The sequence below is a fragment of the Podarcis erhardii genome (genome assembly GCF_964252035.2).
Source record: "Podarcis erhardii genome assembly, chromosome: 14".
NCBI lineage: Eukaryota > Metazoa > Chordata > Lepidosauria > Squamata > Lacertidae > Podarcis > Podarcis erhardii.
Window position 1 is genome coordinate 51,787,764 of NC_138503.1, and position 14,495 is coordinate 51,802,258.

Here is a 14,495-nt window from a genome sequence, read left to right on the forward strand (position 1 = left end):
TGCCCAGACGCTTCCACTTGCAGGGACCTGGGCGGGGGCCACCGCATGAGGACCACAGCACTGCAACCCACTCCTCTTTTACACAACAGAATCAAAACAGTTGGCATTCTCGAGAAACTTACTCTTTGCTCTGCCGGAGGCAGGGGAGCTGCTCATCGCGTGCTCTAGGTCTGCTTTCAGCTTCCGGTTCTCATCCTGCAGCTCTTTGATGCTCCTAGATAACTGCAGGATGGCAGCGTTGAGCACCTTCTGCTGTTTGCTCTCGGGAGGGGACCTGCGTGTGGAAATGGGGGGAAGGGAACAGCTGTAGCCAAGACTGAAAATGCAGGGGGGGGGTGGCGGCATCTAACTAGACTTGGGATCAACCAGCTGACTTGACTCTTGCATGGGATGTATGCACAAGCAACAGTGCAGCAGCACAGTGACCAATGGCAAACATGCGCCCCTGATTATTTTCACACCAAGGAGACTTGAGAGCCAGTGCAGAGAAGCATACAGACTACTGGATTCAGTATACAGTGTACAGGATCAAATCCACACCAAGCCATCCAATTTTCAGGGTGGCATTGGGCCAGTTATGCTCTATCAGGTCATTACAATATTTTTACTCATTTTATTTATTGATTTAGTAAATTTGCTTCCCTTTCCCCCCCCCAAAGGATTAGCTCCAAGTGCTATGCCTTGTGTTCCTTAGAGGAAAAGACAGTCTACTTATGCATTTATTTTATTGTTGCGGAGTTGTCACTGATAGGACATTAACAACAACAACAACAACCAGCGACTCAGGCAGGAGCTTGTGCTATCAGGAAGCTGTTTAGATTCAGGAAAAGCAGTAGAACGCAGGACTAGGCAGCATTCAGGGACATGCTTCTATCGTGCACCTTAAATCATACATCACAAAGTCAGCCCTTTAATGGCCTGGTGCCCCTATACCTGCTTTATGGCATGCAGAACTATCCAGGGATACAAAGGGAAAAATAAATCCTTGCTTTTGACCAACCTGGTGCCCTCCAGATGTTTTGGACTAGATGGCTGTGCCAGCTGGGGCTGCTGCAGCTTGTAATCCAACAACATCTGGAGGGCACCAGGTTGGCGAAGGCTGCTCAGCTTATTTAATAATAGGGAACCAACGGGATGCATCACAACAGCTGAGGTTGGGAGGTGGTTCATCCGAAACTTTTGTCCCTAGCAAAGAAAAGTGGCCTCTCAGTTAAGTAGCTTTCTGCTTGCAGATAAGAGTTACTTGTCTCCTGCTGCCATGTCTCATACTGAGAACAGACTTTATAAGACTTTGTATGTGCAGAATATCGTTTAATGATAAAATTATACGGTTTCCAGATTGGGGCTTCCAGCTCACGAGCACACCGTAAATTTCATTTTAAATATGTGTATCAGATTCTGATGGGGGGGGGAGGGGAAAGCCAGGATACTGAAGGCTGAGAAGGGAAAGTCCTTTCTCTGGAGGTTGCCCTAGATGAAATCATCAGGAACTGCTCACCTCAAAAGTGATACACAACACAAGCCAAAGAAATGAAAAAGTGTAATGGCTTCAACTTAAAACTCAGCCCAAGCAATAGCTGTATCAACAAATGTGCTGCTGAGCTCAGATGAATCCTGCATCTCTTTCGGACAACTTAAAATCAAAATCCTTTTGCGGACGCCACCTCATAGCTGGCTATACCTCTGCTTGTGATTTTGATTCTTGCAGCACCCAGAGCTCTCCTGCTCTCTCAAGGCCATTTCTCCCTTCCTGCTCCTCATGCTTGGAACAGCCTCCCAGAATACTGTACCTCCTTCTTCCTTCAAACTGTCCCTCAAAATGCCACCTTTCCCCCCAAATTCCTTTGGAAATAAACAACAACTCTGGTCCTCACACTAGGAATAAATATTTGTAACTGTAGCAATAAGAGATTTCAACATGTTGGGGGGAATAATCATGTTAGCCTCTTTCAGCAGGAACAACCAAAAGTCTTGCAGCACCTTAAAGACCAAAGCATCTATTATGCCATGAAAAGCTTCCATTCACTTCATGGGATGCTGGATGGAAGTCCACGAAAGCTTATGCTCCAAGACTCTGTTGAAATAGCTGAATGTCCTTCCCCTCTTTACTCCAGACTCCATTTCCCTCCCAAGTCAAATTGTAGGGGTTAAATTCATTGGGGCAGGAGCCTGTCCTCTTGTACTGTGCAAAGCGCAGCACACATTGCTGGTAACAAGGGGCAGTATAGTGCAGTGGTTAAAGTGCTGGACTAGGGCCTAGGAGTCCAGGGTTCAGCTATGAAGCAAACTGGGTGATCACAATATCTCTCTGCCCAACATACTTCACAGGGTTGTTATGAGGATAACATGGGGAGGGGGAGAGCTATGTGCAGCTCCTAGGAGAAAAAGTGGCTATAAATGTCATATTATTATAACACAGTTCTTAATCCCCCCTTGTTCCAACAAAGTGTGGGAGCATAGGCGGGTGCAGCTGATGAATCTATTATTTACACCTGAGATAAGGACGCTGGTCCTAAAAGCCTCTCCCTTTCAGAGATTCAATCTGGAATCCCCACCCTTGAATCTTTTCAATGGTCTTACTGTGATTTCAGTCAAATTAGCAGCATTCAAGACACAGAATAATGTTAATCTTACTTGATGTCTTCCCCACACTACCTTGAGCTCCACAATCCTCCAGTCTTCCTCTGATTGCACAGACCTCTCTCTCTCTCTCTCTCTCTCTTAACTCTTCCTTCAGAACTTCCAACATTTTCTTCCTCCTCTGGATCTTTCACCTGATGTCTATAGTATCTGGGCAACTTTTAGAGTTAACGGTCTTTTTTTTCTAGGAATAGGAAGTCCTGCTAGCATTCACCTCCAATCGGGCTCCCCAAACACTCAAGTTACAGAAACACTCCTATTTACCAAGGGCTCAGGGTTTGAAAAAGGAACAACAACAAAATAAGTGCTTATTCTACTTTCTAAACTATCTCCATTTCTCTTTTTTTCTCTGTTTCTGCATGTGGGTGTTAAGTGCTCTTCTCAAGACTGGGTTGCTTTGTTCTGCATTATTGTTCTCCCTCATTGTGAGAAGCAAAGCTACAGGGAACCAGGCAGAGGGCCTTCTTGGTAGTGGCACCCGCCCTGTGGAACGCCCTCCCATCAGATGTCAAAGAGATAAACAACTACCTGACATTTAGGCAGGGGTAGGCAACCTAAGGCCCGTAAGCCAGATGCGGTTCAATCACCTACTAAATCTGGCCCGTGGACAGTCCGGGAATCAGCATGTTTTCACATGAGTAGAATGTGTCCTTTTATTTAAAATGCATCTCTGGGTTACTTCTGGAGCATAGGAATTCATTCATTCCCCCCCACCCAAAATATAGTCCAGCCTCCCACATGGTCTGAGGGACGGTGGACTAGCCCACGGTTGAAAAAGGTTGCTGACCCCTGGTCCATCCAGTAAGAACACAACACAACACCTGGATCAGACGGAAAGCCGGTCTAGTCCTGCATCGTGTTCCCACAGGGGAACCAGATGAGCAGGATAGCATTTTTCTGCTCATATCCTTCAGCAACTGGAATTCAGAACTGGAGCTTCATTGCCTCCAGTACTGAAGACGACACAGCCTTATGACTTGTAGCTATTTGTCTAATCCTCTTTCAAAGCTATTCAGGCTGACAGCCATCACTACATGGCAGCAAATTCCATTGCTTAACTATGCACCGTGGGCAATCATAAAATCAGAGAATTATATGGCACTGGGAGGGACCCTGAGGATCATCTTGTCCAACCCCCTTCAATGCAGGAATATGCAGCTGCCCCGTATGAGGACTGAACCTAGTAGTGTCTACTCGGACGGGCAGCAGCTTGGAAGGGTTTCCTTCTCCAGCACTGGCTGCCTGAGCCCTTGTACGTGGAGAAGCTAGGGACTGGATCCAGGAGACATTTTGAATGCAAACTTGTAGTCTTATCACTGGTCGTGGTCCCTTCTGGGTTAACCTAAAGTTCTGCATGGTGAATGCAGACTAAAAATCACCGCTAGATACTTCGGTTTGATTGAAGTGACAGCCCAGAACCTTAAGCCATTGATTTGCCCCCTTCAGGGAAGCTGGGATTGAGGCAGGACTTGGAGTTTGTATGTATGTGTCAGTATACATACAACTTGGGAGTTTGTATGTATATGTCAGTATGTGTATTTGCAAGTGCTCAAGGTGAGATGAGAGGGAGGCACAGAGAAGTGATGCATGTATGTATAGCTGGAAGATTATGAAAAGCTGGTAAGTGGATTTAGGTGGGGGGAACTGCAACCCGCTAGACTGAACCAAAGGTGTGGTAGAAATGTGGCATTGGTGGAAGAATCACATAACATGGATTTGGGAACCTTCATTCAGTGGAAAAAAAGATAAATGATATTTCCACCACATTTATACAGAAGCGTTCCCTTAATCTACCCTCTTTTGCAATGTGCTTCAGATCTGGGTGCAGGATGTGCACCCCTGACCCCCCAGATTGACTAACGTGGGATATTCCCAAACTTCTTGGCGCAGATTAAACTGGTACCCACTTGCTTAGAGGCTTGTTGCAAGCATGGCATGTTTTTAACGATATTTAACTACCCTAAGGGTAGAGGGAGGAATAATTGTACAGGACTTGAGACTCTGCCCCAAAGGCTGGAGGTGCTGCCCATGTCCTAGAGAAGGGGTAGTGAATCAGAGGCCCTCCATATGTTGTTGGACTACAATTCCCATCATCCCTTGCTATTGGCCCTGCTGTCTGGGGCTGATGGGAGCTGAGAGCCACAGGTTCCCCATGCTGGTCCTAGAGCTTCAATTGTTTCCAAGACATGGGTAGATCAAAATTTCCTGTATGTTTCCAATCTTTTCTCTTTTCGTAAGCATGTGGACTGGAAACATGTATTTCTTTTTAACCAATGAAAAATGAGAACCTCAAGTTTCCACATCAATACTTATAATTAAGCCTGCAGAATACATAGAGAGCCCTGACTGTGGGATTATTTTTTGTTGGAAGGTATGTAATTTCCATGACACATTCACCTGAGAACGCTTAAATGACGAGATGACTACACAGAATCCTATCAATTTCTAAAGGCAGCTTTCTTTGGGGTCAGGATGAGGGATTATTTGCTGAAATTAAAGGCTATCTCAGAATTCTGCTTCACTGCTTTTGATTGTTTTCAAATGGTTTACAACTTGATGCTGCTATGAAATATATTTTCCTGTTCCATAGGAACTTGTTCTTAAAATTTAACTTGATAATAATCCAGTGGAAAGGAAGTAGGTAATTTCAAAATGGTTTAGCTACAGCCTGAAGTGCTTTCACTGGAGCTTGGAAAATAAGGTGCAGTAAAATCAATAGGGCTTATAGGATCAGGGAGGGTACTGACTTCAGTGTGACTCAATCTTAAAAGTAAATCCTACTTATTTCAGTGTACCCATTTCTACCTAAGCAGGTATCAAGGCTGCAGCCTTAATTACCTTAAATTTAATTGTCTCACGAGCTGGAATGCCAGCCAACCAACTAGGTTTTAGCCTTTAAAAGGCCATTGTCTTGACTTAAGAGTACAGTTTTCATAATATGAGGATGTGAACCTAAAACTGCAATGCAAAGGTCAGAAACTGCAGTTCTCTGCCTAATTTCACGAGACTCTTGAATTTATTTCATAAGCCCTCTGCAAGTTCACACACCTGACAGGAGTAACCTGTTCCTCCCCCCAGCAGCCCATTAAGTGGGAAGAAAGAGTGAGAGACAGCAAAGGGAATGTCAAAAAGAAAGAGAAGGGGCAGCCCCACCCACTATTGACTCTGGCCCCACCCACTTCCAGCTTCTGCTCCACCCCTTATTAGCATACAGCCCTTGGCAGATTACCTCAGAGATAAACTATTCGTCAGAAATATGGTTCCCCACCCCTGCTTTACCTGGTGACATACCTTAGTAGGAAATACCTTCAAGAAACTTCATTTTCTCTTTAGTTGGAAATAATGAAACATAGGTAGGACATGAAAGATCCATCGTTGGGGAAAGAAACCCAAAACAACGTCTAAGTGATGAGATTTTTTTTTTAAAAGCTCTTAACATCTTCTCACTTCACCGCTATTAGTGAAGTATAAAAATTAGCGAGCAAAAACTTATACATATGCATACAGCCCCGAAGAAATAAACGTACTTTCGTTGCGCCGTCTTCGATTTTGCCAGTAGGGTTTGGAGTCGCTGGATCTGTAAAAGGATGGCTTGCGTTAGCAGGGAGACAGAGCAAGGACCAAGGTGTGAAGGAAGCGGCTTCATAAGCATTTGCTACCAAGTTGCATCAGGTGGGCGAAAAGGAGCGAAGGAGAGCAGGAAGATAGGATGGTGACATTCTGGTAACTAAGAAGTTGCACCGTGAAATCAACTAGGAAGCCTTGCAATTTTGCAGAGGGTTCCCAGAGCACAGCTCTGGCATCGTCTGTGGCCATCTAAGTCTGCATCGCCGTATCTGGGTGTGCATACCTCTCAGGTTGCACAATGCTTTTCTGGCACCCCTATACATCACAGCCCTAAGAAACTGTTTGGGTTGCCCATGTAACGGAGAAGCATTTTCTCCATGGTGAAATTCTGTTGTAAGAAATGCATGAGATCCAGCAGCACGAACAATGGACATGTTTACCCATCATCCATTGGGAGGGAAACAAGGAGAGCCCATTTGGGACACAGAATCCAAACCTATGTTGGTTCCAGCTTTTTATTGAAATTTTCTAATTATGTTCTCCCCCTTTAGCACGAGCAAAAGAAAAATGTACCTCCTCGTAATAGGTCTGCAGGGCAATTTTCATTTCTTCCACATTAGTGCTTTTCACATCTGTCTGGAGTTTGCTTTTTAGCGATAGAAAACACACATTAGAAAAATAAAAGATGCGGAAACTGGCAGAACAGAAGAAGAGACATAAATTAAGCATGAACATTTGTTAACGGTGAAGGCAGCAGGAATTCCTTTTTCGCCCCTTACTGTAAAACAAAATTACCACCAATAGTACTGATCATAACCAATGTTTCTGGTTGCTTTAAGAGGGCTTTTGGAAAATTTCTCTGGGGGGCAGATGCTACCACCAACTGGCTTGTCATCTCCCTGGTCTAGTCTACTGACTTGCACTAGATTCTCGTAGACAATGTGCGAGGCCACCAGGTCACTCAGGCTGCCCTGAAGAACCAAAGCACATCACACTTGTAAGAGGATGTTCCCATTCTTCTCCAGCAACTGCATTTTCATATAATTCATGGCTGCCAGAAATGGAGCAATCATTCGTGGGGCGATCTATATTTCAGCAGCATCAGAGAAAGTCCACTTGCTCCAGAACAGGATTGCTGTGGCCATAGCATCTGCCTCCGACACATAATGGTTTTGCCATCTCCCTCTGCCCAGCACAATACAATCTTCAATGCAAGCACCATGCTTGGGAACCTTAGCATCGTAAGGACTGCCTCCTCCCCTATGAATGCTTAGAACTTCAACAGAGGCCCTGCTCTACAACCCACAAGTGGTTTTGCCATAGCAGGTGTGCAAACAAGGCCTTCCCACTGGTGGTGTGCACTGTGAAACCCTTTGCCCTGGAATGCCTAATTGGTTCCCACCCCCTCAGGACGAGATGCTGTTTTTGCAGGATGCTTTGGGCCTCTATGGTAACTATCTGTTTCAGATGGGGGGGGGGGTTGGTGTCGCACGGACGTGGTGTCACAAAACCAGGAGGAGCCAAACATGGCGCCAGCACGGCTTCAATGGTTGGCGGCTCCTCCTCTCTACCTCCTCCAGCTGCTATTGGGGGGAGAGGATGGCTTCCCCCCAAAATTATGGGGCGGGGCAAAATAACTCAGCTCCTAGGAGATAGCGCCCCTGATCTGCTCAGTCCTCTCATGGGCTTCGCTCCTGGTTTAGCTCAATTTTGCTTGCTGGTATTGTCATTTTATGACACCTATGTTTTCAATATGCTTTTGTAACTGATTTATTGCTAGCAACCTTGAACTTCTGTAAGGATGGAAAAGCAGAGTGAAAACTATTAAATGAACAAACAGATGGAATTTGGCATACTTAATAGTGTTGTCTTTCTCCTTGCACTGCTGCTCCAGTTTAAGGATCTTCTGCTTCAATCCGTTGAGCATCTATCAAAGAGAAAGCACACAGGGCCTCTCCTGAAGCACACGTTGCCTAAGACATTGTGCGTACACAGTTCACCATTTGCCTGTGCTGCCTACAAACCCATGAGAGGCAGGGCAGTCTCAGCAAAAGGCAGGTCAATATGAACCTCCTGAGACAAAGGGGTCAACTGGGAATACAACAAAATAAAGGAAAGGAAAACAGAAACCACATTTCCCTCTTTCCCCAGCATCCTCTTCTCTAGGTGCTGTGTCTTGGTCTCATTATCTATTTTCCTGACCTCCGATACAACCTTTATGCTGTTGACCTTTAGCTCTGCTGTTCTTCACTCAACCTTTCCATTCCTCTCTTGCCTCAATCTCTGCTGCTTTCTTCACCACCTCTCATTGGACGGGTGCCCATTTCCCTCAAGCTTAGCTGTACTAAAATGGAGCTAGTTACAGATAGGTAGCCGTGTTGGTCTGCCATGGTCAAAACAAAATAAAAAAATTCCTTCCAGTAGCACGGAATTTTTTTATTTTGTTTTAAAATGGAGCTGTTTTCTTCTTGCTTATCAGCCCTTTTTAACCTCACATTGATAATCTGGTTCTCTGTTCTCCTCCTCCCTTTTTTTTTTTTTTTAAAAAAGCCATTCTCTTCCTTTTTCTGATGTCAAGGCTCTTGCCAGGTCTTGTCTTTTCAACCACTTAATACATCTGGCATTTTCTCTTTCCTTTTTACAGACATTGCCAACATTTTAATCCACCCTCTTATTATTTTCTCCTTTGATTATTGCAATTCTTCTCTTGTTGGTCTTCCTACGCCAACTCTTAGGCCATCTCACTCTACCATAACATGCTGCTGCTAGTTTGGTAATTTCTGTTTCAATCCTATTATTTTGTGCCATTCTCCTCGCTGGCTCCCCCCCCCCCCACGTATTGTATAAGCCTCTTGCATTTACTACTGAGCATCTTAATGGTCCTGCCCCACCTTCTTTCCCTAGAAGCTTTTCCTTGGACCCTTTGCTCTGCTACTCTTCTAGTTTTGTCCCCCATTGCCTTCTCTATTCCCTGCCTGTTTCTCTCTGCATCTCCCCAGGACTCAAATTAGCCTTTCACCTGACACCCACCTCTCTTCCGCCTTAGAACATCCATTCATCCTGGCATATTCTGGCCTCTCCTGCCTACTTACTTGATCTTCCTCTTTAACGTTTCTTGTCTTTATTCTTTGGCTGCAAGCCTAGAGGAAGGTTCTGTGTTCATTTTTGTAGCGTGCTTTGCAATTCAGGGCAATTTAATAAACCGAGTTCCGAATCCAGATGCAAGCACATCCACATTAAAAACAAAAGAAAACCTTCTGGCATTTCATGAGCACTTTCACCTTGTGTACTGTAATACACAGTTTAGCCACTTGGTCACTCTACAAACCCAGTATGTTCTGGTCCACCAACAATTCTTAAGCTAGAAAGGAAGATAGGGAAAAGAGAAGGCACAATACCGAGCTGGTATCATTTTTCTGCTCTGTCCGCATCCAGCCAAATTCAGACCACTGTAAAAACAAGAACATTAACATTATTCACTATTCACAAGGTGTTTCATGAACCCAAGTGCTTTGCAGAAGATAAAAAGTGAAGATGGACCTTTTTAATAGCAGTTCATGTCCTTTTATTGTGATCCTCACACAAAAAAATATTTATCCCCAACTTGCAGATTTGAGGGGAGTGGGGTGGCTGAGGCTAAAAATAGAAATTGGCTTGCCTAAGATCATCTAGTGAGATCATGGCAGAGGAAAAATTTGAACCAGGCACCTTCCTGGGTCAAAATTCAGCCACCATGCTTCTAGCTCTCACTGACAAAATTTCACTATGTTCCTCAAGCTGCCATCCTCCAGACTATCTGGCTATAAATAGACCAAGGTATGGTCTGAGGGCACATGATGCAGCTCTCTCTGTGAAGCAAAGCAGGTCTGGTCACTGCCTGGATGAGACACTAGGTGTCTGCTGCCTTGAGTCCGATGGTGAAAGGAAGTAGGAAGTGAAATAAATTTTTAAAGGGCAAAAATGTACCCAGAGTTGTGCAACTGGAATCTTTAATTTTGTATTCTTATTTTTAACAGGGCACCCATTATATCTTTTTGGGGTGTAAAGTTTATTATTATTATTATTTCATTATATAATGTATCTAAAACAGTAAGCACCCATTACAACAGTAAAGCGGGCATTTCTCCCTATCCTACAACTGTACAAAAAAACCCAACAAATACTACAGACAGACAATACTGTGCCTTCCTTGCCCCAGTTAGGAAGTATTTTCCTTGTCCTGTTTAGAAAACCAAGAGCGAAGTGAATAGATTCAAACATTCTCCCTTAACTGCACTTTTTTTACCCAGGAGCGCACAACTCACCCTGGAGGGATCCAGCAGCTGCTCAATCTGTTTGTCCTTCCGGTTATTTTCCTCTTCGAGTCGCCGAAGCTTGGTTTTCATCCGATCTGCTTCACTTTTCTGGGCTTGTATTGTCTGTAACAAAGAGGGTTTGTGTGCACTACTTGTGCTGACTTAAGAGGAGCACAGCCGGATCAGGCCCATGGCCCATCTAGTGTAAGGTTACCAGATTTTTGGAAACTTTGGTCGACTTTAGGAAAATATTTAAGAATGAATAATGAGTTTGATACCATCGACCAATAACATCCTTCTGGACCGTCTTGAGGGGCTGGGAGCTGGGGGCACTGTCCTACAGTGGTTCCGCTCCTTCCTCCTGGGCCGTGTTCAGAAAGTGGTGGTGGGGGATGAGTGTTCAGACCCCTGGGCTCTCACTTGTGGGGTGCCTCAGGGTTCTGTCCTCTCCCCCATGCTTTTCAATATTTACATGCAGCCACTGGGAGAGATCATCAGGAGGTTTGGGCTGGGTGTTCATCAGTATGCGGATGATACCCAGCTCTACCTCTCTTTTAAATCAGAACCAGTGAGGGCAGTGAAGGTCCTGTGTGAGTGTCTGGAGGCGGTTGGAGGTTGGATGGCAGCTAACAGATTGAGGTTGAATCCTGACAAGACAGAAGTACTGTTTCTGGGGGACAGGAGGCGGGCAGGTGTGGAGGATTCCCTGGTCCTGAATGGGGTAACTGTGCCCCTGAAGGACCAGGTGCGCAGCCTGGGAGTCATTTTGGACTCACAGCTGTCCATTGAGGCACAGGTCAAATCTGTGTCCAGGACAGCTGTTTACCAGCTCCATCTGGTACGTAGGCTGAGACCCTATCTGCCTGCGGACTGTCTCGCCAGAGTGGTGCATGCTATGGTTATCTCCCGCTTGGACTACTGCAATGCACTCTACGTGGGGCTACCTTTGAAGGTGACTCGGAAACTACAACTAATCCAGAATGCGGCAGCTAGACTGGTGACTGGGAGCGGCCGCCAAGACCATATAACACCGGTCTTGAAAGACCTACATTGGCTCCCAGTATGTTTCCGAGCACAATTCAAAGTGTTGGTGCTGACCTTTAAAGCCCTAAACGGCCTCGGTCCAGTATACCTGAAGGAGCGTCTCCACCCCCATCATTCTGCCTGGACGCTGAGGTACAGCGCCGAGGGCCTTCTGGCGGTTCCCTCATTGCGAGAAGCGAAGCTACAGGGAACCAGGCAGAGGGCCTTCTCGGTAGTGGCGCCCACCCTGTGGAACGCCCTTCCAGCAGATGTCAAAGCGATAAACAACTACCTGACATTCAGAAGACATCTTAAGGCAGCCCTGTTCAGGGAAGTTTTTAACGTGTGATATTTTACTGTATTTTTGGTTTTTATGGAAGCCGCCCAGAATGGCTGGGGAGGCCCAGCCAGATGGGCGGGGTATAAATAATAAATTATTACTATTATTATTATTATTATTATTATTATTATTATTATTATTATTGAGGTATAAGTACTGATGTTTAAGTTTGGATAAGTCAAAACTGATTTTTAAAATGGTCTAAATTAAATGAAAATAAGGTTTGCAAAAATAAATTGAGGAAATGGAAGAAAGAAGAAAAGTAAAATAACAACATGTTAGAATAAATTATTAAGTTAAAGTTGAAATAAGATAAGGATTTGCTGAGCTGATAATTTAAATTGGAATACAAGAAGGGGAGGTGTGAGGAGGTCTGAGAAATAAGTTAAAAGAAAATAAGTAATTGAAATTTTATGTGTTTTTAATTGTTTTTAAGTTTTGGATTTTTGTATTTTTGTTACTTTTTGTCTATTTTTGTTTTTGTGTGGTTTTTGAAAATGCTAATAAATATTCATTTAAAAAAAAAAGGTTACCAGATTTTTTTCAATGAATCCAGGGACACTTTTCAACTTCAGTTGAATTCAGTGGATTTTGTCAGGGGACTGATTTGTAAATCCGGGGACTGTCCCCGGGAAACGGGGACGCCTGGTAACCTTAATCTAGTCCAGCATCCTGTTTTCACAGCAATCTCCCGTCCTGCAGTTTCCAGCCACTGGCATTCACAGCCACACTGCTTCTGACAGTGGAGCCAGAACATCCATTCCGACAAATTTCTCCTTGTAGCTCCATGGTAAATAAACATCGGTGACATTCTTCCTTTTGCATTTGCTTGTTGTTGTTTTTTTACAAATGCAAAACAGAACTGCCAGCCCCCAGATCTCAAAAATCAGAACAGAACAAACTAACAGAGAGAGTAGATGAAGCAATAACCCCCCCCCCCAATTCTTCACCCAGGCTCCCTGCCCTGCGCAGCATCCTTCCCCCATTCCCACAGCTCCATCTCGCTTCCTCCACTGTGCCAGAAGGCCTTCCATGCAACCAGCGAATGGGAAACTGGAGATGATGTGCTAAATGACAAGGCAGTGGAATTCAGAATATTAGGTCAAGGAATACGGAAGTAGAAGGCAATCAGGAAGGGAAGGTAGTGCAGCCGAAACAGGGACCCTGGGTGGGAAACCCAGCTAGATGGGCTGGGTATAAATAATAATAATAATAATAATAATAATAATAATAATAATAATAATTGGAGCCCAATTACTAGCCCCTCCTGGAAATCCTGCCAGCAGCTGTTCAGTTCCTGAGCAGATACTCCCTAGAGATTTGAAGATTTCTTTGCATCCATTAAGACCAAACTCCCCACCCCCCATTACAACTGAGAGTCTTCAGAAACTGCATTTTGCATGGTGCAGAGACGGAGGCATCAAGTCAAGACATGCTTGTTTCTTCAGGTCTATGAAAATGGCTGAAGTAAGACCTAAGGTGCTGCTAGATTTCCTTTTGACTTTGCTTAAAAACAAAACAACCTACTTCATGTATATTGTCGATTTTCTGATCACTGTACTAGTGCATGCATTTTATAAAATATTGCGTACCACCCTGGACACCTTTGGGTTGAAAGGTGCAATTGAAAAACATAAATATGTAGAGTTTGTGATTCATACCTTCTTTAATTCAATTATCTCATCGTACATATCTTCTTTTTCTTTGTAGTCTGGAGTTCCAGGGATGTAGCCTGGAAAAGATCATCCCCAAATAAATAAATGGGAGCCGAAAGGAATGGTAGAAATATTCCAAGACTGCAATGACTTCCTGTCCATTATAAAAACCCCAGAAAACAACAGAGACAGTTGATTTTTACAATTTGTGCAAGTTTAAAAAGATGCACCTGTTGCAAACTCACTGGAGCATTTACCTTTAATTAAAATTGTATACCACTGATATTTGCTATTGCACCTGGACTTATTGTCATTGCAAGTTTACTAAGAATGTTTTAGTTGAGATTCCTGCATTGCAGGGGGTTGGACTAGATGACCCTTGGGGTCCCTTCCAACTCTACAATCCTTTGATTCTAAGAATTTATCTATGTCACAAGTTTATTGACGGGCACCGCAGGACCAAAACAGACTTTCCTTGCTTCGGAAGTCTTTGAAAGCACACAAAGGTTTTCTCAAGGTTAAGCTACTCTGAAATGCAACCTGTTCGCTATTACGGATCGTCCTAAAGCTACTATTCCCTTTTTGTGAACTCACCACTGCTGGCAGAGCGACCGTGTTTGGGCTTCTTCATGCCTAAAGCTTCCTTCAGATACTCTGGTGTGCTGCCAGAGAGAGCGGTCAGCATAGGACCCACGTCAGGGTCCGACTTTGTCTGGTTCATCCAAGCACCTAGTGAAAGGGCAGGGGGAGAACGCAGCAGAGTTGACTGCGCACATATCTGAATTGCTGTAGAAAGACAAAAGCAGCGCAGCCCAGGAGGTGTGAAGGTTGTGAAGTGGCTGCCATGCTAGCAGTGCTGAAAGAGTGGCAAGATGGAAAGGATTTGCTGAAATATCTAATTGAACTAGAATACAAAAAAGGGAGGTGTGAGGAGGTCAAGGAAACAAGCAGATGAAAAATAAGTTATGGGAAGGT

At 44.4% G+C, this 14,495-nt stretch overlaps 1 protein-coding gene across 1 annotated transcript in view; it reads right to left on the reverse strand.

Moving 5' to 3' along the window:
• IQCE (IQ motif containing E) overlaps window positions 1-14,495 on the reverse strand; it is a 37,366-nt gene that overhangs the window by 15,671 nt on the left and 7,200 nt on the right. The window contains exons 5-12 of the mRNA XM_081840712.1: window positions 14,115-14,249; window positions 13,527-13,597; window positions 10,512-10,625; window positions 9,606-9,656; window positions 8,064-8,134; window positions 6,781-6,853; window positions 6,168-6,217; window positions 123-274 (exon numbers count right to left, since the gene is read on the reverse strand). Coding sequence (XP_081696838.1) covers window positions 123-274; window positions 6,168-6,217; window positions 6,781-6,853; window positions 8,064-8,134; window positions 9,606-9,656; window positions 10,512-10,625; window positions 13,527-13,597; window positions 14,115-14,249 — 717 coding nt within the window. The remainder of the gene's footprint in view (window positions 1-122; window positions 275-6,167; window positions 6,218-6,780; window positions 6,854-8,063; window positions 8,135-9,605; window positions 9,657-10,511; window positions 10,626-13,526; window positions 13,598-14,114; window positions 14,250-14,495) is intronic.